Source organism: Gavialis gangeticus, unplaced genomic scaffold (genome assembly GCF_001723915.1).
Source record: "Gavialis gangeticus isolate Ggan-Ray unplaced genomic scaffold, GavGan_comp1, whole genome shotgun sequence".
Taxonomy (NCBI): domain Eukaryota; kingdom Metazoa; phylum Chordata; order Crocodylia; family Gavialidae; genus Gavialis; species Gavialis gangeticus.
The window spans coordinates 31,240,164-31,264,669 of NW_017728997.1; the positions used below are offsets into that span (position 1 = coordinate 31,240,164).

General features: G+C 44.9%; 2 protein-coding genes across 6 annotated transcripts in view; one reads left to right on the top strand and one right to left on the bottom strand.

Moving 5' to 3' along the window:
- Positions 1 to 11,032, top strand: part of TKT (transketolase) — a 53,091-nt gene extending 42,059 nt beyond the window's left edge. The window contains exons 10-14 of the mRNA XM_019505015.1: positions 1,680 to 1,810; positions 3,132 to 3,215; positions 3,418 to 3,511; positions 5,561 to 5,683; positions 10,724 to 11,032. Coding sequence (XP_019360560.1) covers positions 1,680 to 1,810; positions 3,132 to 3,215; positions 3,418 to 3,511; positions 5,561 to 5,683; positions 10,724 to 10,911 — 620 coding nt within the window. The 3' untranslated portion in view covers positions 10,912 to 11,032. The remainder of the gene's footprint in view (positions 1 to 1,679; positions 1,811 to 3,131; positions 3,216 to 3,417; positions 3,512 to 5,560; positions 5,684 to 10,723) is intronic.
- Positions 11,033 to 14,600: 3,568 nt separating this feature from the next.
- Positions 14,601 to 24,506, bottom strand: part of TMEM40 (transmembrane protein 40) — a 29,507-nt gene continuing 19,601 nt past the window's right edge. For 3 of the 5 annotated variants that reach the window (XM_019505019.1, XM_019505018.1, XM_019505017.1), the window contains 9 exons: positions 22,519 to 22,620; positions 22,092 to 22,145; positions 21,131 to 21,166; positions 19,567 to 19,599; positions 16,942 to 17,007; positions 16,569 to 16,640; positions 16,410 to 16,484; positions 15,706 to 15,768; positions 14,601 to 15,297 (listed from right to left, as the gene is read on the bottom strand). In XM_019505019.1, the coding sequence (XP_019360564.1) occupies positions 15,278 to 15,297; positions 15,706 to 15,768; positions 16,410 to 16,484; positions 16,569 to 16,640; positions 16,942 to 17,007; positions 19,567 to 19,599; positions 21,131 to 21,166; positions 22,092 to 22,145; positions 22,519 to 22,620 (521 nt within the window). In that variant the 3' untranslated portion in view covers positions 14,601 to 15,277. The remainder of the gene's footprint in view (positions 15,298 to 15,705; positions 15,769 to 16,409; positions 16,485 to 16,568; positions 16,641 to 16,941; positions 17,008 to 19,566; positions 19,600 to 21,130; positions 21,167 to 22,091; positions 22,146 to 22,518; positions 22,621 to 24,506) is intronic. The other 2 variants (XM_019505020.1, XM_019505021.1) reach the window with 2 other exon arrangements.

The window sequence follows — 24,506 nt, forward strand, 5'->3', positions numbered from 1 at the left end:
AGCTGTCCCTCGCCACTGCTGTGTGGCACCAAGCAGCCCTGCTATACTGGTGCCCTGCACCTGCTGTTGCCCTTCAGCCCTGAACCACAGAGCCCCACCCACCCCAGCCCTGCTGGTGCCCCTCATTCCTGGCCCAGTCCCTCGTCCCCACCGATGTCTCTCACTCCCAGCCTACAATCCTGCCCTGCAACCCTGGCCTGCTGGTGCTCATTCACAGCCTCCTGGCCCTCCTAGTGCCCTTCACATCCAACCCACAGTCCCCCATCTCCCCAGCCCTGCTGGTGCCCCTCACTCCTGACCTGCTGCCCCCCACCCCCAGGGCCCCAGCCCTCCAGTGTGAAGAAGGGAGTGTGGGGACATAAGTAATGTGAAGGGGAGGGGGTGGGGGAGGCACACTATATAGAGGCATTTCCTTTTAACCATGGAATAACACAGATTTTCTGGGTTTAAACAGAGAATTATGGGTTTTTAAATGGAGAAAACCAGGATCCCTGATGATAATGAAAGTGGATTGTAAAAGTCTACAGAAAAAAAGTTTATGTAAGTGATGACAGTGAATGAAACTGCCCAATATTGCCAGGGTTGTTTAATCTACTGTCTTTTTGCTTACCAATTTCACTTTTCTTCCACAAGAAGCACAGATCTTTCTGGGTCCATCTTTCAGATTTAGTGAAGAGAAATGCATACAGAAGTCCAGTTTGTCTTAGGTGCATGCTTTTTTAAATATACAGATGTCAGTGAGAGGTGACCCCCACCCCACCCCCTTATGAAGACTGCATGATGAGACTATTAACTCTTGGCTTGACTCTCACCTTAAGTTCACAAAGAAGTTAAGGTTTGGTGCTTGCCCTCTTTAAAATGTTGAAAGTCTTGTGATCTCTCTGCTCTTGTGTAACAGTAATTGCAAGCAGAAAGACTTATGCTCCCCACATCTCATTTGGTGTTGCAGGCAGAGACATGATCGTAATCAAGAGTCTTTGCATGAGTATTCAGGAATATTGACATCCTGGAAATCTCATAAGGATATTTTATGTTATTTTTTTTATCTATAAAAAATCATGGCATCCAGTCCCTGGTTTTGACTTAAGATTCTCTTTTCTATAGCTGCGCTTTATGCCATAAAATACACTTAAACAAATACATTTTCTCATTTTTCATGCTTGTTTATGAAAATACATATCCTTGTGTATTCTTTAAACAAACTCAGGTATCTGAAAATAACTATATCAAATGGGCTGTTGACTTTTGAATAAATCAGTGCAGTTTTTTCACATTTGCAGCAGTCTAAAAGTGTGGCTGCAGTAAGCTGAATCCAGTTTGGCTCATGCCATTTCTATGTAGAAATATAAATCTGAAGATGCTCAGATGTGATCACTCCTTTTACGTCTGTGTATTTTCTGTTTTAGTTGTCTCTTTCTTTCATATCATATCATTAGTGCATTTTTTTCATTTTTCTTTTGTAATCCTAGTTTATCTTTCTTTTTAGTCACCTTCTGTCTTTATTTACTATTTAGATGATTCCAAGTTTAAGGACAAGATGATTCTTTTCTCAAGCAGGTAGACTTGCATGCCCTGTGTGCCTGATATATACATTTCTGTATTATTTTAAACCTCACTGCTATGGTAAATACAAAGAGCAGATGTGTATTCACTGTTACCTGTGGTTTTAATTCTTTCAGGTGAGGATGGACCTTCTCAGATGGGGCTGGAAGATTTGTGCATGTTTCGTGCTGTTCCCAATTCAACTGTCTTTTATCCTAGTGATGCTGTAGCTACTGAAAAAGCAGTAGAAATAGCAGCAAACACGAAGGTATGTGCCATTCTTTCTGAAGTGTAGTGTTTACAAGGTACAAAGATTTTGCTTTTTGTTACCAGTGCATCTTTTAGAAATGTGCCTCCATTAATTTAAGAGGCTTCAAGGCATTGCCATTGTTGGGAAATGCACTTCATCTAGAGAGGTGTAAAAGTATCCTGCCTTGATTACACAAATAAAAGATGTTAAGTAATATGGGCCAAATTTGTCAGAGAGATAAACGAGTAGTTAGTCATTGTCTAGTGGGTTCAGACCTTGGCAGGAATAGGAGCAGATTGTATAGTGTTAACTAGCTCTGTTTTTAATCATCAGCTTGTGTGCCAAATGTTGATCTATAACAGCTAAGAATCTGGCCCTTTATCTTGGACTCTTCTGTTGGTGAGCTTGTACATGTGCTTAAGAAACAGAACTGAGACTCAGATCAGGTTCTGTTGCTTGCTGTGCTACCAACTTCCCATCCATCTTTGGACAAGTCACTATTTATGTGCTTCTATTGTTTCTGTAGTAGAGGCATCAGGAGAACTCTAATCCTGTGTCTGCTCACTTCGGTGTATGTCTGGCCAGCAGCAGCTAAGATTTATAGGGTTCCTACTCCAAAAAAAAATCTTGATTTTTAAACAGGAGCTTGATTCAAGCAAGGATTGAATAATTTTAGCTACTGTCCTTATGCTTCCCCTAATATTCCTTTATGAATTTGCTCTCTTATGAATTTGTTGAATTTGAGGTCTTTCCGAGTTAGGAGCATCAGAAATGCAAAGTAGAACAGGAGAGCAAGGGGAAAGAATTTGCAGTATCAAGCATGGTTGGTTAAAGGAATTGTTACTTTTGAGGAGCATTTAAACATGATCTGAAAGAAATAATATTTGCCTCCTGGCTTTCAGTTGAGACTTTCTTCTTTTGGATAGTTTTTTTTTTTGTACCGGAAGCTAGGAACTGAACTAGGATTTTTGTTTCCCTAGCAGTTTAAAAAACTTTAAAAAATCTAATTAGGCAAGGTAGGATTTTCATTTCCAAAAGCTAAGATAGGTGAGTGAAGATGACCTGTGGAAGACTAACTATGATAGAGCACGGTAAAAAAATAAAAAAAATCTAGGGTGCTACAATGACCAAAAGTTGTAATTCAGAAAGCTCTTATGAATTTGTTGAGAACTGATGGGCAGGGAAAGTTCACTCAGTAAAACCACAAATAGTAGAGAAAGGATTAAACAAATGAAAAATGATTTTTTTCTTCCATTTATGTATTGTTTATATATTTGAAAATCAGAATGTCTGTCATGGCTATTTTCATAACCCCATTCTGTGTTCATTTTGGAAACAGGGCATTTGTTTCATAAGGACCAGTCGTCCTGAAAATGCTGTCATTTATAGTAGCAATGAGGACTTCCATATTGGACAGGCCAAGGTAAGTACTGTCTAGAGGATCATGGAACTGAAAAAACACGCGATGTTCATGCTCAAAAAAACATTATTTCCAAAGAACCTAATATCAGAGATTCAATATTGTAAAGAACGTTCGTGTGGTCTTACCTACTGAGGTTGGTTAATTTATGTATTACAGACTAAACTAAGCAAATCCTTCTTTGTGTTTTTTTGCTCTCTCTCAGGTGGTATTCAAGAGTAAGGATGACCAAGTAACTGTAATTGGAGCAGGAGTGACTCTTCATGAGGCACTAGCTGCAGCAGAGCATCTGAAGAAAGGTGACTAGAGATTGGTTTTTATCTTAAATAAACATAAAGAGAACAGTGCCAGTCAGCCTGACTGAAGCAAGGCTGACCTTTACACTGATGAGATTTTACATTTTTAAATGACATTTAAATTTATGAAACAGCTGATCTTCTCTTAACTAAAATATGCAAGGTTCACCCTGTCCTGGCAGTCTTACAAAGAATAGTCCCTTTTTATCTGAGTAGCTGTTTCCTTTAGTAGGGCTACTCACAAGAGTAACAGTCTCTGTTTTTTTTTGTTAAGCCAGTCTAATAATACTAATAGAATATACAGTGCAGCAGTGACCATCTGATTATCTCACTGAACTAAACTATGCCAACAGTTATGATCCACAATGATCAAATATATGTTAAATTACAAGTACCACCTTCTTTTGAAATATTTTCATTTAATTTTACTCTTAAATCTTACATTATGTTCTCATGTTCATACGTGATTAGGCCTTGTATGTTTGTTTGAAAACTGCATTGAGCTAGAGTGGTTCAAGGACATCAGAACCAGTTGGTAGAATATTGTCATTATTATTGTACATACTACTATAATTAATAATATTGGTGGTGGTGGTGATGACTTTTTTTTTTTTGCCCAGAATGTTTTAAGCCCTTAATATGAGGGTGAGGCATTGAGGAGACTTAACTGTGCTTCAGGCACCAGGATTAACCTGTGAATTTATGTTCTGCATGAATCATTTGCTGTATTGGGAAAGAGGGTAATTGTAATAGGATTTGATACGTACAAAGCTTCATGCATAGGTACACTTCATTGGTCACTTGATTCTTTGATAAGTGCATCAGCACTTTACTAGACACAGAAAGCCAATGTGTTCTAATCCACTGACACCATCTCTTGGAGAAAATAAAAACCTTTCAGTGGAGTTACAGCAAGTTGCAACTAACAAGAACACCTCTGAGTCAATGGTTACACACACACAAGATAACCAGAGTGGAATGAAAATAAGGCTTCAGAGGCCTTAGTTCACATAAATACCATTGTGCACACAGTGACTGTTTGGAAAGAGATTTTACCATGGTCTTGAGCTCTGTAGGGTGCAGGCCACTCTTGTAAGATTCTTAGACCCAGAACCTCCTTTGCACTACAGTTGCTTTTCATTTCATCACAGACTCTAAACGTAATATAACCAGCTGTGGAGACATAACCCCACAGTAGGTACTTCCTCTGACAGCAGAGAGCTGGCTTAGCAGCTGCGAAGCTGCCTCCTGACTGTCAGCGTAATGTAGAGGTTTCCCTATGCCTCAGTGAACCCTGGCTGTGTTGCGTTGGCCTTTTAAGGTAGCTGGTAGATGGCACAAATTAGACCAGACCTTGTGGTATTCTGACATACTAGCCTAGCATCCAGCCAGCAGAAATTAAGATAGCTTGTCACATTGCACCCTTCCTCTGCCCTGTGCTCTGCTTTAACAGATAGTCTGCATTTCAGACTCCAGGTTTATTGTAACACAAAGTTAGAGCTTATCAGCAGCCTCAGGAAACGTGTAGTGTTTTCCGATACATACCTAGCCACACTGGTCTTCAAGGGAGAGCTTATGAGGGAGTCTTCAGACTAAGGAGAGCTGAAATACTGCACGTAGATCTCTGGTGAGGTAAAAGCACTTGTGCCAGGAACAGGAGCAATCACCAGGAACAAGGAAATGAGGGGAGAGCCTGTTTCACTTTAAGTTGAGAATAAAAACCCTCTGAGTAATACTTTGAAGAGGAAGGATAGTCTAGTGGTTAGGATGCCTCCCTGGGTGGTGGGCCCCCCAGATTAAGTTCCTGGTTTGCCACAGAGGTGTTGTGAAAAGAAAACCATTAAACAATGTGGACATTCGGGTACTGTGGAAATAGGGCTGTTTAAATGTCTTAGGTGGATACTCTAGAAATCATTAGAGCTGCTTTTTTAATAATTACTTAAGAGCCTTCTAGGTGTTCCCAGTCAGGTTTTCATTAAGTTAATACTTCTTGCATTCTCCAAGGCCATTTCACTCTTCTGTACAATAATTTTTACAATTTTACTTCTTCAGAAAAGATCTTCATCAGAGTGATTGATCCATTCACTATAAAACCCCTGGATAGGAAAACCATACTTGAAAATGCAAGAGCAACTAAAGGCAGAATTGTCACTGTGGAGGACCATTACCATGAAGGTAAGTCAGGTTCAGTGATTGACAGCTCACCAAGTGGGGCTTTTGGAGTTGGAAGGGCCCCTGGCCTCCTTTTTTATTCAGGCTCAGAAAAGTCCTAAGCTGATTTTACAGATTGAATACCTTTTTAAAAAAAAGTTGCAAACCTACTTCATTGCAAATGTCTCCTTAAACATGGCAGCTGATTAGGAGGGTTCCTTACTTGGTCTTGTAGGGACAAGAGTCAGGTGAAGTCTTGAGCATGGTGATAATAATATAAATATCAAAGGGAGTGAATGTGGGGCTGTGGCCTCTCCCCCAGCCCAGTGGCCAGCAGAGAGCACACAGAGCCTGGCAGAGTATAGCAGAATCAAGCTGCAGCAGTGGGCTTGATTCCGAGCTGCTTGACATGAGCCGGGTTCTGCAGCCTCAGCTCTCTTAATTGCCCTGGTGTAAGTTGCATCAGCTTGGTTCCCTAAGTTTGTTCACCACCATTGCACAACAGCAGCTCAAGTAATCAGGGGTATGGACCTCTCGCCTGCATTCCCATTGCCCAACTTTCATTCCCTGCTGCAGCTACTTACAGGGCTAGTATCTGGTTTCAGGGCTTATGGAGCACCATCAGGGTAAGGAGGATGTGAACATAGATGCATAAAGAGTTTCTAAGGCTAATTCTTATATAATGAAGTGCTTAGTCCGTCTGTCCGTAATGCTCTTAGAGCACTCTGGTTAGTGAAACAACCAATTGGAGTGCAGAGCGCTGCCATGGTGGAGGGGATAGGGGGAGGGAGGAGGCCAGCTGTGCTGGTCTCGCCCCCCCAACTCCATGCCCACCGTCATGGTGGTGTTCTGCAATCTGCTTATTTCAATAACCAATTGGAGTGCTCCAAGAGCATTATAGACAGACAGATATATACAAAGTAGGGATGTGAAAAGTTAAACAGCTGTTTAACCGGTAAGTGCAGCAATAACTGGTTAGCTTACTGGTTAGCTCAGGGGTTGGCAATTATTTCAGGCGGAGGGCTGCTTACTGAGTTTTGGCAAGCTGTCGAGGGCCATGTGGGTAGCCCTGCCCCTTGACAGGTGCCCTGCCCCCTGGTCACCATCTTGGGACCAGAAGCCCCACCCCTAGCCTCTGACCTTTGCCACCAAAAGTCCATCCCCTTGTGCCTAGAAGTACTCCTTTGGGGAAGAGGGTTTGCCATCTTAAAACAGGAAAAAAAACCAAATTATATACAAACAAACCATAATAATATATTTCAATTTAATTAAAAAATATATTTTTGTCCTGATTTGTGTGTGTGTTTGTGCTGTATATGTAGAAGTGATTGCATAATAGTGCAAAATGCAGTCTTACTCTTGTATAGTGTGTGGGGTGTGCAGGGGTGTCAGGGGGTGTATGGGTGAGTGGGTGTGGGGAGCTGTGGGTGTGGGGGGTTTGTGTGGGTATGGTATTTGTGAGATGTGCAATTGTGTGCTGGAGTCACCGCCCCCCACCACTCAGCCCCCGCCATCATGGCAGTGCTCCACCGCCTCTGAGGAGCAGGGTGTGGGAGTGATGAGGCCAGCAGCACTGGAGATGGTGGTGGCATGAGGCACGGTGGTGGCAGCGTGGAGGGGGACAGAGGGGACGGCAGGTCAAGTTCTCCCACCCTCCTTCCCCACCACACTCCTGGGATGTGCTAACACTCTGTCCCCTCCTGCCCTCGACCCCAATCATTCTTGACAGGCAATTGGCTCATTCTTAATAAATCTGTAGAGTAAGAACACACCTCAGGAAAATCTTGCTGTCTCTGTATTGGGGATGTAAATATTTAAAAATACTCATTTAATCTTCTCTAATTATATTGGTTAAAGAATTAACTTATAACACAGCAGCTTGGACATAGCTGCTGCTGGGAGCTGCTCCTACAGCCCTTGGATGGGGTGGGGAGGAAGCAAACCCAGCCAGACAATACAGCCTACAATGCCCTGTGCTGGGAGGGAGGGAGCTCATGTGAAGAGCAGCTAATTGCTTAACTGATGAATCATTACTCTGTTCCCTGTTTTCCTCTTAGGCTATGGGTACTAGTTGCCCTTGTCCTCCCTCTCTCCTGCCTGCCTGTCCTGTTGCCTTCTGATTCCTGCTGAGTCACCGCACAGCTTCCCTTCCCCTCCCCCACCGGTTTCCTGCCAGACTGTACACACTCTGAGCTAAAGGATAAGCTAACCAAGGGGTGGGCAAAATATGGCCCCCAGACTGGATCCAGCCCACCAGGCCATTCTATCCAGTCCGTGGGGCCCCTAAAAAATTTAGAAAATTTAGAATATTTAGAATTTAGAAAATTAATATTTATTATCTGCCACCAGGTGCCTGTCAGAGATGACAGGAGCCAGTGGCAGTAGGACCCTGCGACAGCAAGGTCTGCCCAGCCCTGCCCCACCCCAGGCAGAAGCCGCAGCCTAGCAGAGGCTTCTGGTCTGGGACTGTGGGGTTGTTCATGCCTCCCTGTGTTGGAGCGCGAAATTCAGGTAAGAAGGTGGGGTAGGGAAGCAGGAGAGGACCATGAGCGATCACCCCAGTCCTCGGGGCTGGGCCAGCTCCTGCTGAGTCCTGCCATTGTGGCCATGCAGCTGGGAGCCACATGGTCCAGGAGTGGCCAGTAGGCAGGCAGGCAGGAAAGTGGGGAAAGCAGTGGGGAGGGGGAGCCGAAGCAAGCAGGTGTGTGGGAGCGTGGGGCCAGCACCGGCAGGGCCCAATCTGGATGGCAGGAGCATGAAGCATGGGCTGGCAGGAGTCTATGGGGCTGGGCTGGGCTGGGCCGGGCCAGGCCAGTCCAGACCATCAGAGAGAGATGGGAGCTGGCCTGGCTTCATAGAGTCCCTGTCGGCCGGAACCCTGACCTCCTGCCATCCCACTCTGGGCCCCGCTGGTGCTCGCCCTGGGGCACCAGGGTGGGCCCCGCACTCCTGCTCGGCTGTCTCTGCACTCCCACATGCCCACCTACTCCCAGTCCCCTGCCACCCCAGCTCTATGGTACAGGTGGGGACCAGCACGCGCAGCCCTGACCCCACATTCGCCTGTCTGAGCTGAGCAGCAGCAGCGCGGGACAGACTGCTACTCAGCATGGGGGGAAAGCAGCCCTTCCCCCTCCTGCTGCCAGCACTTCCTGGTGAAGCCACTTAGAGAACATGTGGGGTTGTCCTGCATCTCCACCATGTCGCCACCACCTCTGGGCTGCCCCATAGCTTGCCCATCAGGGCTGAGCAGCAGCAGCTGGGCAGAAACTGCTGTTCAGCTTGGGGAAAAGCAGCCCTTCTCCCTACCACTGCTGGGCAGTTTTTGGTGTAGCCACCCAGAGCCTGCGCCGCACTAGGCTGCGGTGTAGCTCCTTCACTGCTGCCTCTCGGCTGCCCAGTGAAGCAGCAATGACAGTGTGGAGCAGCCACAGGGCAGCTCACAGGCAGCAAAGGAGCCGCACCACAGCCTAGTACCGTGTGGGCTCTGGGTGGATGCACCAAAAACCGCCCAGTGGGGGGAGGGGCACTTTCCCCTGTGCCAAGCAGCATTTTCTGCCCAGCTGCTGCTGCCACTGCTCAGCCCCAACAGGTAAGCCTGGAGCCAGCACAGGGTTGCAGGTGCATGCACTGGTCCCTGCCACTGCTGCTGCATGTGGCCGGGAAGAGCAGAGCAGGCATGGGGCACACTGAGGCTGTGCGCTGTTGGGAGTGGTGGGGAAGTGCTGGAGGCTGCTCGGGCTTTAGGCAGTTGCGGGGCAGGTGTTGACCAACTCAGGGCTCCCATTCATACCCTCCCCTCCCCCCCCACCCACTCCCGTAAACCCAGCCACCCATGCCCCCTGACAACCCTGCACACCCCACACACTATACAAGAGTAAGACTGCATTTTGCACTATTATGCAATCACTTCTACATACACAGCACAGACGCAAACAAATCAGGACAAAAAAATATATTTTAAATTAAAATATATTATTATGGGTGTTTGATTTTTAGTATATAATTTGTTTTTTTTCCCTGTTCTAAGATGGCAAACCCTCCTCCCCAAAGGAGTACTTCTAGGCACAAAGGGGAGGGACTTTTGGTGGCAAAGGTCAGAGGCTAGGGGTGGGGCTTCTGGTCCCAAAATAGTGACCAGGGGGCGGGGCACCTGTCAAGGGGCAGGGCTACCCATGCGGCCCTTGACAGCTTGCCAAAACGTGGTAAGTGGCCCTTTGCCCAAAATAATTGCCCGCCCCTGAGCCAACCAGTAAGCTAACAGGTTATTGCTGCACTTATCAATTAAACAGCTATTTAACTTTTCACATCCCTACTCTATACATATCCCCATCACTGCACCAGCACAAAGTTAACCCTTGCCTGCTCCTGACAGTCATTGGCTAATGCTGAAGAGTGTCACCTCCTCAGCTGATAATCTGCTCAGATACTTTTCTGCCTTTTGCTATGTGACATCTCCTTTCTGTACAAGTCCTCAGTGGCTTGCTCCATGCAAGCACATTCTGTAATGATGATTCTTCATGTCACACAAAAGTAAACAGGTAGCAACTTACAAGTGTTACTTACTGGGCTTGTTCTATATTGGCAATGCACTTGAACAAAAACTTGAGCAAAGGGGCTGACATAGAGCCTGGTATTGTTACTGTCAGTTTGCCTTAGAACTGTGTTGTCCTGCTCAAACTTGAAGTAATCTATTTCTAGTTAATCATAGTGAGATTTCTTGATTGTAAGCCCCATTTCATACATTCCATGTGTGTTCCAGGATACAGATGTTGATAGTTGCTGGCCTTTGCTCTAGGCAGACATTTATTACAGAGGTTTGCATGCTGGTTCAGTCTTCTCAGGGTGTGAAATTCACATCTTTCCTCCCCATGTACTCTCCAGGCACTGGTCTGGATGGCTACAGCTTCAGTGCTGAGTTTGCAGGCATTTAAGTGGGCAAAGCAAATCTGTAAACTTTTTGATCTCCCAGATTTGTCTTTTTTAATAGCTGGATGTAGTTGCATATGGAGAAAATTTCTATTAGCCTGAACAATGTGGGCATTTCATGTCTGCTGTTTCTTGCAGGTGGCATTGGAGAAGCAGTGTCAGCTGCAGTCGTTGGGGAGCCTGGCATCACAGTTACTCGTTTGGCTGTAAATCATGTGCCCAGAAGTGGGAAGCCAGCTGAGCTCCTGAAGATGTTTGGCATTGACAAAGATGCCATTGTGCAAGCGGTTAAGGTGGCAGTGTCTAAATCAAGAAATACTGAATAGTGTGAAGTTTCTCATTTGTGTTACAGAGAAACAGTGTTCAAAATGGATGTACTGCAACTTTCAGGCAAAGGTGCTTAAAATATATACAGAGTTCTAATAAAAAGACAAGCTTCCAAAAAAAGTAGTGTCTTATAAGTTATTTTGCCTCACGGTTCTCATTTTCTGGAAAGAACTGGAGTGAGTGGGGTCTGAATGAAAATACTGTGGGCTTTTTGGGGGGTTTGTCATTAAGGAAGACTTTTGTCATTATGGCTGGTTGATGTTGTCAGCTTTACAGGGCATAGAACATGCATCTGTTTCTCTCGTGGTGATGTGTTGGGTTGCCCTTTCTTAAGGACTTAGAGCCAAGCCACCACTGTATAGTTTTTATAGTCAGCAGAGAAGTGGTCAGGTGTTCACTATATAAGGGTGAGAGTGTATCAGGAGAGAACTGGTCTTCTACAGTAGGCCCAGAAGCAGGAGACTAGAAAGGAAGGGACCTCTGGGAGCAGTAACCTTGGGTGAACTGAATGCCTGCTTTCTTTGATCTTTTACCAGTTCGTGTTTAAGAATAAAGCTGTGTCCTGAAAAGACACTTGGGCAAGGCACTAGGTTTTTCCAGGCTGGTAAAGGCGCTAACTGGCTTGTTTATGGTACAAAATGTGGGCAGATGATTGACCCCTGGAACTGAAGGGTAATAGAGGCAGCAGGAAAAAATTAAAAGAGTGAACATAGTCGGAGGAGTTTGGCTAATGGAGCCCCATTGGATTTTTGCGCCCATTAAAACAGAAAAGATAGAAGACAGTGTATCTGGTGTTGCACAGCAAGCAGCACAAGAACAGCAGACTCAGGAAGTCCTGTGTCTCCCGGATGGCCAACAAACAGGAGCAGCAAGAGGTCCAACAGCAGAAATGGAAGAAATTTTGAAGCATTTTGAGGAGTTGGCTTCAAAAATCCTTGCTGATCTGGAGAGGGTAGCTCAGCCCAACCTGGTCCTGGGTTGGTGAAGTTAGGTGCAGCCAGTTAGCCTCATGCTTTCCTTCACAGCCTTCAGTGCGTATAGTGAGTATTGCTGGCAGAAGGGGTTAGTGGTAGCCAGACTGGGTCCATTGTAGACAGATGCGACAGGCAGTCTCAAGTGCAGAAACTGACAAGTAGAAAGAAGTGGAGTGGTGATCTCCATTCAAATACATGCTTGATGGGAGAGCAAGGGATTCTGGGATCCCCATAGGAAGTGACTGAAGGAAAGGATGTTTTTGTTTTATAGCTTGTCATTCTCTCCCCCTATACAGACTCTGTGTTAAGCATCATATCCAAGTTCTTATGAGTCTGTACATTTTTATAATAAAAAAACAAAGTGAGTCTGTCCTGCAATGTTTCAGAAGAGCAGCACAGACTGTATACCTCACAGGGAGGTGGAGTGAAGGTTAAGGTGTCTTTCCATCCTTGCAGTCCTGGGCTCTGCCCCAAGGATTGAAGCAACTCCTGGTACAAACTGAGTATGTCTGAAGGCCTGTCTAATATCTGTCCACTGCATTTGGGAGCTGTGATTGTAGGACCCAACCTAGGTATCTGGGTAACAGTGCAGTGACTACATGGCAGCAGACTTCTGCATGGGTCTGCAAAAGTCTGCATGGAGCTTTGGGTAGCCAGGCTGCCCTGAGGCTCAGGCTGCTGTGACCCCATTACCATGGGTACCTAAGCCATCTAGATTTAAGTAGCATAGGCATGCTGCCTATCCCTCCCATTTGTAGCATAGTCTAAATTACAGCCACCTTTGGGGTTGCCCTGTGGATCATAAGTGCTGCTAAGAATGCTGTAGTGCTGTGGTTGCATGTTCCCAACACATGCCTTCCACTTTTCTTCTTCTAGCATGTCCCTTACACCAACGTGGGCAAAGGTGTCCTCATGAAAACAGCCTTTTGCTTCTGAGGAATGCCTGTGCTGTGCCATGTCCTCGTCCAGAGCTTGTTATGTCCTCCAGGCTTTTATTCAGCCTAAAGGGATAAGGCTGTTGCCCATGCTAATGTTTTACCAAAAAAACAGGCTGTTTCATGTACAAGGACCCAGACAGCAGCTGTTTTCAAGTTTTACCCAGAAGCATTTTATGTGCTATTTGGCAGTGTCTCCTGCTAGGAATTCCAGTTTGCTTTTTCTCACATAGTAATTCCAGCATAGCATTAAAGATTAATATAAATATTTCACAAAAGAAAGTTGCAGTATCCCATCCTGTCATCTGTTAGACTGTCGGTTTTTATTTCAGTGTAGCTCTTCTTTTGCCATAGAAACCTAGCATAATATCAGTAATATTATTTATAATTATTTTTAAATTTGACTCATCTCTGAATCTCTTCACAAAGATTCAGGACTTGGAAGAAAGCTTTATTTTTATCAACCTACTTTTCATGTGTTGTTTGGAGATTTAAAATATTTATTTTTATTGCTTTAATTTTTAAGCATTCTGATCATTTAAGAAAAAGAAATGTTTGAAAATCGAGCAAAGATAGTTCTGCCCAGATGTGAAGATAGCATTCTCTGGCAGAATTTCACCGTATTAAATACATATGGGGATATACTTCTCCCCAGCCCCTATCTAAGACTCCTCCAATAGCCTGAGTCATCTTTCAGGCCAAGACATGTCCCATGGAAGAATCTTAAGACGTTTCTCATCCTTGCTTTGAAAAAGCAGGATGACAATATTCATATTGTGCTATTCAGTTGTGCAATTCTGCAGCATCTATGCTGCCTTTGTCTGAATAGATTTTTATTTTCGAAGTGATGTTATCTAACATTTTATATGACAAAGGATTGTGCAACAGTGACACAGAAACAGTATGTACATCGAGTAGTTGTGGCTAGGAGCATTTGAAAAATACTATTTTTACTATTTTGGCTTAATTTACAACTTAACTCATTTTTCTACAGGCTAAAATACAATTGGCAGTACCTTTTTACAAATCAGTAAAACCAAATGAATAAAGAAAGATGCATATGTGCTTAAAAATTAATGCTTACAGCTTCTAGTTTTCTAAACAAGATTGCAAGTGACAGTTTGCTTATATTAAAAATAGGCCTGTTGGGTTCTTGTCCTCAAATCTGCCGCCTCAATTTTTCCACACTTGCTATCACCCTTTTAATAGGTGTAACCCCAGTGGCTGGGGGGGGCGTGTGGGTGGATACCGATCAGGGGGGCTGGGTGCCACCATGTGCGAGCTCCCCACCCCGCGTCCAGGTAGCACCCAGCCCCCTGTACCCCCCAGGGCCTTCCATACCCCCAGTTGACATCCCCCCTGGTCTAGAGCTTTGCTGCCCTTTATAGTCAAACAAATGCATTCATAAACACTACCTACACAATGACAGGACCAATGTATTCACACTTTGTTATTTTATGGGAAATAACAAAGCCCCGGCAGCCTTACATGGGATCCTGGGGGCCTCAAGGAGTTGCAGCCACGTCACTCCTGCAGCTGGGAGCCTAGCTGGCATTCATAGCTCAGGTGGGTCAGGCCCCAATTTGGGGTGGTACGTGCTGCTGCCACGTGTGCCACCCCACTTTTTTTCCTGCATAGTTTTTCTTGACCCCGGGATCTCCCAGGGTCAAAAAACGCACCCATACGGCAAGGTAGGAGTATAGAGAACACCTAAATGTGTGGTGTGTAGCACTGCAGACAGGTCTGCGATGCTACATACTGCCTGTCCACACTTGTCTGGACATGGCCTTGGTGTTTAACTGGGCAAGCAAGAAACAGATCTGCCCCCCTTGCAGTCTCATGAGCAGTGAAGGGGGGAGGCTTTGTGAATGCCAAGGTATTGTCTCCTTGAGGAAAAGGATATGCTTGTTGCATGTTACTGTAGTAATTCAGGGCTCTGCTCATGGAAGAATATTCCCAAGTCACACTCATGTAACAAGGAAGACCTCAGCAACATGACAAGTAAACCAGAGGTGAAATGTGTGAGAAGGAAAGAACCCCCCAAAAGCTACTTGAGCCCTTTTTCTAGTACTAATGGTCTTAACCATGAGCCCACTAAGGATGATATGAGCCCTACCATTGATTTCAGGCTTCAAGTGAGATCAACATGATTATTATATGTGGGGAAAATAACATGATGTGCTAAAACATCTGGCTTAGCATGAATTTATAACCTAACCCGAGTTTGCTTTACAGGTAGTTGCAATGAGCCACAAAGCACTTCAAAATGAAAAACAGAAGCAGCACAGGTAGAACTCTTCCCTAGTGCAGAGGATAATGCATCTTTGATGGTTAACACTTTGATATTCTATATTAGTCATTAGATTTGTATGACTGCACCATAAAATAGTTTATTAACTTTAATACAGTAAATCCAGGAATTCAGGGACTTGTTGAATTCTCTAGGATTCTTCTGTTTAGTCAGCTTTGCTTATGCCTGTATGATGAGAAGGAAAACAAAGAGCTGTCAGGAGTATGCTCTTCAAATTAAATCTCTTGTGTTGACTATTAGCTCCCCAATACCACAGTTTGGATGCATCTTATTTAGTATTTCAAGTACAAATAGATGCTAGCTGGTCTTTACTGAAGACCAAAAAGAGGGCTTTGTCTGTTCACATTTTGAGTTGATCCATATAAGTCTCATTCAAACACTACCAAAGAAGTAATTTTAGTTCCCTAGCAGGAGCAATGTGCAGAGAATGTGAAAGCATTCTGCCATTTGGAGACAGCAGAGATAAATGAGCAGCAGTGGTCTGTACTACAGGACTTCCAAAACAAGTTAGACATTGTAACACTTTGGACTCAGAGAGACAGGAAATGTATTTAGAAACACGAATGTTCCTACCTGTTGGTCTGAATCTCTGAATCAGAGGAATAAAGCCCTCAAGGACTCTGCGGATTCTGTGCACTGATTTAAAAACAAAACACAAGGGTGTTTAGGAACTGCAAGAACAGAGCATGGAAGTGCAATGGAACAAGAGCGAGTCATGAACATTTTCCTCATGGTTCTGAAAACTGGGTGCATTAATATGAGCCATGGAAAGGAGCTTTCCACTACTCTGATACATTGGAAAACCATAACTTTCTATCAGTTGCACTCTTCCCCAATGAGGTCCCTGAGGATCTCCAACTTTATTTCCTGTAGCAACTTTCTTCAATCTATTGAGCAACATCGATTGCCCTTCATCTCGACAGGAGCTGAGGTTGCTAGGCACTTTACTGAAGCGGGCCAGGACCACTACTGCCTAGAAGTTAAGTTTCAATGACAGAAATATTTAACCTTTGCGGGAGAATAAGGATTCCTGTGTCCTCAGAGAACTTGTGAGTGGTAAGGAAAGAAAATGAGTCAAAAACTTGCTTGAACTCTCAGAAGCCAGGGTGACAGTAAAAGTGTTATGAAATGCTGAAATACTGCAAGGGAGGACTATATTTTATATAATTTCAACCAACAGCATTTTTCTAAATCTGTTAAGTGATCATTAAAACTCCTGAATGTCCCAGGTGCTTTATATAAAAGTGCCAGTTTTAAGTGCTGTTAAATATGCTTACCTAAACCAAAGTAAATCCCTGTGGTTTCTAGGGAAGCAAAGGTGATTAAACCAATACCAAGAGAAATGGTCCAGTCTAAAAAAAAAAAAAATAAGCATTTGTTTTTGTTCTATCTTCCAACATTCAACAGTTTGTCCTTCTGCTAAAATCCTGTCTCACCTTTGTAGTGGTGATAGCAAACCAGTAAGGCTCCAATGGCAAAGCAAAGAATGACAAAATGAAAGAATTCATCTGAGAGAGAGAGAAAGGACATTAAATCATTTCACTACAATGATAACCCTTGATCATACAGCACTCATCAAAACGGATCATTTACTCTTCTGTATCAGACACACACGACTTGGCTGATAAGCATGTGCGTAACTAAACTCTTGAGTGGCTTGATTTAACTTCAGAGAGATTCATCACGTTTAAACTTGAACGCATACTTAAGCACCTTGTTGAAGTGCAGCCAAAGACCTTATACCATATTTATCTTTGGCCCAACATTGTCTTGGTTTGGAAGCAGTTAGTTGACAGAGATGTTTCTTACCATCTTTTCGAATGCTCATCCACCACCTGGATCTCTGTTCACAGTGATCATGGTGAGTCTCATATGCTAATGGGAAAGTGACAAGTGTTATTACAATAGTTACTTGAAAGTGGGAAAGCTTTGAGCATCTTTTCTTATATCTAAAATGAACTTTGCTTTGACAATCAGCGCAATAAATATTTCTGTTACAGGGAAGATCTAACTCTACAGTCCTTCCTTTCAGAAAAATCAGGCCGCTGATTGTAGAAAAGTGTAAAAAAAACCCCAAACAAACCCCAAACAAAAAAAACGCACCCAAAGCCCCCACTATTATTTTAACTGGTACTGGAGCGTTGCATATAGCTATAGTGCATACAGGAATTAACAAAAACATAGTTCTCTTTAAAGCAGAATTTCTCTGGCCTTCAACACTACTCACAGCACCTCAAACTTGAAGAAGTAGTCTCTGAACTGTACTGGAGAGACAGGAAATCAAGCCAGGATGCTTAAGCTAGTAAGGCATTTCAAATGAGTCTTAAGGATTAAATAAGCTTTCCAGGGCCACAGCTACTATCATGGAATAAAAAGCATTATTCATTATTATGCTTCTGTGGGCAGGACTAGTTTCCCAAGTTCCAATGATTAAGAATTTCTGTATGCCCAAAAGTGAGAGTTATATTTGGGAAGGAATGAAATAAGAACTGACGCAAATCTCTGAGGTTTCACATTTGAAACGCGCACACAGAATTTTAGCGAGGCCTGAAAAAGCAAAATCAGCTGGAAGAGAGAATTTCCTTGCTGCAGTGCCCACCAGAAACATCAGAAGAGTCTGAGAATTTGATCCTATTTCCAATCGCATTTGTAGTTTTTAAGTAGAGGTTTTTTTTCCTATTTGCCTGCTCACTTTTGATAAGACCTAAAGCAATGCCCTTGACATAGGCCTTTGGAGCTTAACTCAGCAAGAGCTATAGCTTTGCCATTGCTACTCACCCTGTGAAATTCATTTTATCCATAAAACTAGTAAAACGGGGGTAAAATAGAAATTGTGGTTCACCTGGTTTGTGTGAGAACCCTAAATTTCACGTTGGGCCTTAGATTCAGATGAACCACAAATAATGCTTGAGAAGGAACTGCTAATTTATGCATGCTGTAGTTTTAAACCAAATGAATCTCTATTTTGTTCTGCAGAAAACTTCAGCCCTAGGTTATTTGACTAACTCAGGTGTGTGATTTTTTTTTTTTTGGCTTTGTGAAGACTTCGTATTTGTGGAGATCTTGGTCTAGGCCAAAATCAAAGTTATTTGGGTTTTAATATTTAATGTTTTGCACAATTCTGATTTGCATAAACCTTCTTGGGGTTTCTTTCTACAGTTTAACACCTTTAACTGAGAAATTAGCTGATGCAGGCTGAACATCTGGCCCTTTATCAGGTAGGGTGACTGTTTTTTCTAAATGGGAAAAAAGGTGGGATACATGCCTGCCTCCTTCCTCCTCCCCTGCTGCCCATGGTGGCACAGCCAAAGCAGAGCTGAGTGGAGCCTGTTGGGGGGCAGGGGAGGAAAGCAGGCTGCCCGCTCAGGGCTCCCCACCCTGCTGCCCTCCGCCCCAGGAGCCTCCATGGGCCAGCAGGCAGGACCCAGTGTGGGAAGGCAGGGAGACTTGGTCCTGCTGCTGCCAGGAGCCCCACTCTGGCCGCGTTGACATGACAAGGCACCCCCTCCCCTGGGGTAGGATTGGCAGCATGGAGTTGTGCCCCTTGCTGTTGCCAGGCAGGCAGGGGGCACCTTGCCATGGCAGAGTGGCTGGCGCAGGGCTCTTGGTGGTGACAGCACCAAGCCTCTCTGCACCAACCCGTGGTGGGTCCCGCACACTGGGCCATGGAGCCCACAGGGAAGGCAGCAGGGTGGGGAGCCCTGAACCCTGCAGCGGACAACCTGCCCCTGCCCTGGGGGGGGGCCATGTGCCCCCCTGTGCCTCCCTCCCCAGGAACGCACGCAGTGGCAGGGAGCCAACCCCTATCCCACTACCCTGAATGAGCCACTCATGGCTCTGTCCTGCTCCCCAGGTGGCCCCACAGTCTTCCCAGTCCCCATGTACTGTCCTGGCTGGGCAGCAACCCAGCCCCTGCCCCACTCCCTCCTTCACTGTGGGGGCCTCAAGCAGCCCCTTGCAGGCTGGAACTCTGCCAGGCTGCAAGGGGAAACCTACTGTTTCCTCCATTTTTCCACAGAGGACAGAAAACCCAGATTCTTGCACAATACTGGAAATCCAGGACAGATACTGTCCCAGAGTCATTCAGCCTGGGACCAAGACTTGATGTTCACATATCAGGACTGTCCTGCCCAAGTAGGGAGGGGTGGTCACCCTAATAGCAGGCTGTTTTCTAAATACAATGGGCCAAAGTCACCCCTGGTATAACTCCTGAAATCAGATAATTTTACACCATCTGTTCTATCAAGATATTGTATTGCATCTTGGTAGTTTACATTGTTTTTATTCTTTTACTTTTCTGCCCTAAGCTTGTGTTGCACTATTGCACTTCCCCACTGCACACAAATAATCCCTGATATGCAGTACACCTGAGAGAAAAAGCACACATACTACAGGGACAAAACAGAGCTGCTCAGTTTGCTTTTTTATAATTACCATCTGCAACTGCATCTTCTTGTCTTGCAATCTCTGAAAAGGAAGAAAATATGATCATTTGCTCTCTAGTAAGAAACCCACATGCATATTTGCAGTAGTTAACAAGAAACCTCCCTTTTGATAACAACTGTTTATTAAACCAAATGATTTCCCATTATCATCAACCACAGCCAATGATAAATATCATGTCACCTCCTAAGCCAGAGGGCAACAGATTTGGAATCTACCAAACCAGAAGAGGGAGTAAGGAAAGAAACAGGTCTTTCCATGTCCTATTAATTCAGCATTAAACAGGCAGTAGGTAAATGTTGGTTGTGTATAACTGACTGCTGCCATCACTGAGCTAGCTGGGTCCAAGTAGATAGAGGACATTATAACTGATCATTAATTGCAGGTAGCAAGATGCAGCACAATACAGACTGGTGGAAGTGTACACACACCTCCTAAATTTGCTCACAAGGGGAGCAGCAGTATTTTAGAGATTTGAGTGAAATATCAGTGGCCATCAGGTGAACCCCGAGCCAAGTAGACTGCACTGAAGTAGTTTGCTCTGAAAGCAGCAAAGGCATTGGGAACTGTGCTGAGCATAGACACAACAGGGCAGCACCAGCTGATGGCAGTGGCACCCTACTCTCTCAGTTAAGATCTTGGTGCTGAGGGCCATAACAGAGAATTAAGGGAGCCAACCAAGGATAGAAAAGGCACTGCGGGTCTCTACTTTCAGGTGGAGAATCAGGAGGTGTGTCAGGATGTGCCTGTCCCACTCACTCTGCCCTGCCATTGCACTCAGCTTTGTCAACTGTGGATCATGCCCCATTCCCATCCTATCGTATCAAGGCCACAAAGCCAGTTCTCGCTCTTCCTGCAGGTAGATTGTCTCTCCAGCTATGGACAGAAATTGCACATAAACCGGTTTAGGTGATCAGAAACAGCTTTAAACCTGTAACACAACCTAAGTTCAGTGCACATAAAGTAGCTGCAAAATGGCTGAAACTGGTTTAAGATAAACCTGGTTGAATGTAGTATCAGACTTAGCTGATTTGGGTCAAATCGGTTTATGAAGCTTCTGTCCCAGACCCCTTCCTGGTTCAGGTTAAATCACAGTATCCCAGCATGCTTTCCAGCCCTGGGCTGGGCTGTCTGCTTCAGCAGAGAAGGGTTGGGGGGAGAAGCAGGAACACCTCCCCACCCCAACCCCCAATCCTGGGAAGCCACATAGGTGAGTAAGGCAACCTGGCCATTGGAAATATGCAGTCCTTCCTGAAAGGGGTGACTGTGACAGAAGCAGTGTGAACAGAGTCCCTGGGAGGTCTGGAAAATGAATTGTTCCCACCTCATGAGCAGCTGTGGAGATCAAGCTAATAAAATCAGTGGGAATACCTGGCATCTGTAAGGGCAACAAAAGTTCTTGGTGCAGTTTTTACACTATGCCCCAGGCTAAAGCCTAGTAAAACCCCTAAAAAACCATGGTGTATTTATGTCCCATCTTTTCCAAGAGTAGGCTGTTAGCCAAACACAAAATTATCTTTCCAGCAGTGTGAGGGGATAATGTGGGAGCATTCACCTGCTTCACTGTAGGGAACAGTCTCTGTTGATACACCTAGAATATTGAAAAAAGACACACGATTCGGATCTCTGTAATAAGACACATTGGGAAAAAGATTCTGCTATCGGTCACACCCTTCCACCCAAGCACAACTGACAGCAATTAGCATCTGAAGGAAAACAGCCACATAATAATTGAACTTTCTATATTTCCTTGTTATGTACCACACTTGTTTGATGCACCTGTTTGCAGGCACTATGAATGTAAGGAGACTGCTGCACTTGCTTGGTATTTTTTATTTCCAAAGGGAAGAAAAAATCTTCAGAATTAAAAAGCAACACGTGGGCCTGGTTTATAGTATAGTTGATACTGTGGGCCAGCTCCACGTTCTATAAATAATGCCTGGGATTGATATTGTCAGAATTGTTCAACTGCATTTCAGAAGTGACCGTCTCTCCCCAGGCACTGGGCAAGATACAAACTGCCACCACCAACCTGAGCTCTAGTGCTGGCTTCTTCCCGTGTTTGCGATGTTTGGAGCTGAAACTGTACTCCAGGCTCATCTACGATACTAGCAATTAGTTATGCAAACTTCTCAAAAAGTAGAGAGAAGCATGTGCCTGTTAATATTGTAGGATCTTTGTCTTGTAGAAAATGCCTGCCTTCTCTACCGCCCAGGTCTGGCTGACATTTGTCTTTGTCACAGGGTGTGGAAGTGCTCTAGCCTGGTAACCCAAACCCATCCTACAGGCCCTGCACAACCCTTAAACCACATTCCCTCCAGCTTGGGGATGTCTGCTGTTTGTACATGTCAGTATATAATCTCCAGGGACCTGGGCAAAATAAATTACTTTTGTTTCTGTCAGGAACAGTATGATTGAGGGGGCTGTGGCCAAACAGAGCACATTAACAGTGCTTGACAAGCCAGGTGTGTGCTCCCGTGCATCTTGCCACTATCAACATTATTATTTCACACCACCTGCAAGCAACTGGGTTTCCATCTTCTCTGTCTCTAAATCTTCCTGGTCAGCATCTATGCAAAGAAAATCAGATTCTTAAAGAAAAATCTTTTAGGAACAATAGAAGAAGTAGTTCTTTTGCTTGAGCATAGCACAACCCTAACCATATGGGTGTATGTCAAGAGAACTAGGCAGCAACCACTGTAAGTAACCAATACCTCACAGCTTTCTTAGAAGGATTGTGGGTAAGAGAAAAATTAGCAATCACTTTCTGACTACAGCAGCACTACAGCCAAAGGTAGAGCTCTGATTTTGCATGTTGGTTTATAAAGAGCATTACTAGCTATTTTTCTTTTTCACCTGTGAGATACAATTTATGTGGGCCTGGCTCCTACCCACTCAATGAGATTAGTCTCCTATGGAAAAGGAAGTCTTCACTTCACATACCACTTTCATGTTGAGCATCCTTTTTGTGGTCTTCCTGACTTTCTTTGTGCAAAAGCGGTTTAACAGTTGCCACAGCAATGTTTGCTTTATCAGTGATGTCTGCTAATAGGGAAAGAAACAACAGGGCGGTAATACAGAAGTAGCCACTAATGCCGTACATTAAGATATTTTATTTCGGGACCCTAGTATGTGTTTCAACCCACACCATGAACTCTTTGAGTGCAAATGAGGAATGTGGGAAAAGTCATTGAAAGGTGTATTTCTGCCAGGGATGGGCTTAACATATTTTTGAACTTCTTTATTATATTTTTTAATATCTAATTTCCTCAAAAGAACCATCCCAAGTGAGTCTTCATTCGTAGAAGGCATTTAGGGATTATTTTTTTGGAAGTGATCTATGCACAGCTGGGAATTTTGTTGGTATTTGTATGATTTAAAATTGGACAAAAATATACATTCCAAACAATTAAAAAGGCATCATGCCTCCCAGCCTTGGCACATGGCCTAAGGTGTTCTCAGTACAATGTGACCCTACTCCTACCATCCTAAGCTGGCCCACTTGCCTTCTGCCACCCGTATAGCAACATGGTGCATGTTCTCCATTGCTCTTGCTACTAACTTTGACACCCAAGGTGCAAGCTCCGGCCCTCCTGCTTTTTCTTCTCCCGCAACCCCACCTCACTGCCAAACTCCTAGCTGCTTCCTATGTCCATAGTGCCATTTAGGATCCAGATACCAGATGTTGATTGTTGCTGTTTTCATTTTGCATAGAGCAGGGGTGTCAAAAGTACAGCCCATGGGCCAAATCTGGCCCGCAGAGCTACTCTATCTGACGCAATGGGCCACCAGAAAGTTGAGGACATGGCCAGGGGAGTGGCTTTCCAAAGAATCCAGGGGCCTTGGGCCCCAATGGACACAGAGATCAGCAGCAACAAGGCAAGTTAGGGCTGATACAGCCCCAGTCGTCATCCAGTCGTTTTGCCTGTTGCTGCTGTCATGATCTTACCTCTTCAGCTGCTGGTTCTGCAACCACCCCATTCTGGAGCTGCTGTCACTGTGTGCCTCGCACCAGAGCTAGAGCTGTTGCTGCAGCACAGGACACGAGGGAGTGGCAGCAGCTCCAGCTTTGGCACAGGGCATGCAGTTGGAAATGGATTTTCTATATGCCGTGTGCCAGAGCCAGACCTGCTGCCACCGCTGCATGGCACGGATTGGAGCAGCCACCACCACCATCACCTCATGCCCCAGGCTAGAACCGCCCTGTGTCATGGGTTGGATCCAGCCCAGAAGAAGCCCTGTGGTCTGGATCCGTCACAGGGCATAAGGTGAGTTTGACACCCCTGGCATAGAGGGTGTCAAACAGAGCTGTCTCAGAGCTCTGCTGAATCACCACAGAACAAGCACACAGGGAGCAGACATAAATGACAATTTTTTGCACAATCTGGCCACAGAAAGAAAGTCTATAGCCATGACCAAACACAGGCGCACAGCTGTAGACCACTTCAAAAATGTCTGAACAGGTAAAAATGTAAAACAGCAAAACAGTGCATCTTCTGTAACTTGTGTCTGTGCTGCCTCCCAGCCTGTTGCTGTTTTCAAAATAGGAGCAGGGAAAGAAAAGGAGTTCAGTTTTGGGGTTTTTCAGTTCCTCCTGGAGGGTGGGCTGGGTGTATTGGAGCTTTCCTGAGGTGGGGGGGAGGGGCTCCAATACACCCACCCCATCCTCCAGCGCTGACTGGGGAACCCCTAGAATGAGCGCCCTCTGCTCCCTTTCCCCCCCTCCCATTCTGAAAACAGCGCCACCTGGGAAGGAGCGGGGGCCATTAGTAGGGGAAACCTGCTGCAGGCTCACACCTAGCAGCTAAATGCCCCTTCCCCTGGAGCCAACAGCGAACTTTCCTTTGGTCCGGGGAATTGTTGTAACTCAGGGTGCTTCCTGCAAAGTGATCTCAGTTACAGCGGGGAGTTGCACTTCTGTCTGCGTGCAG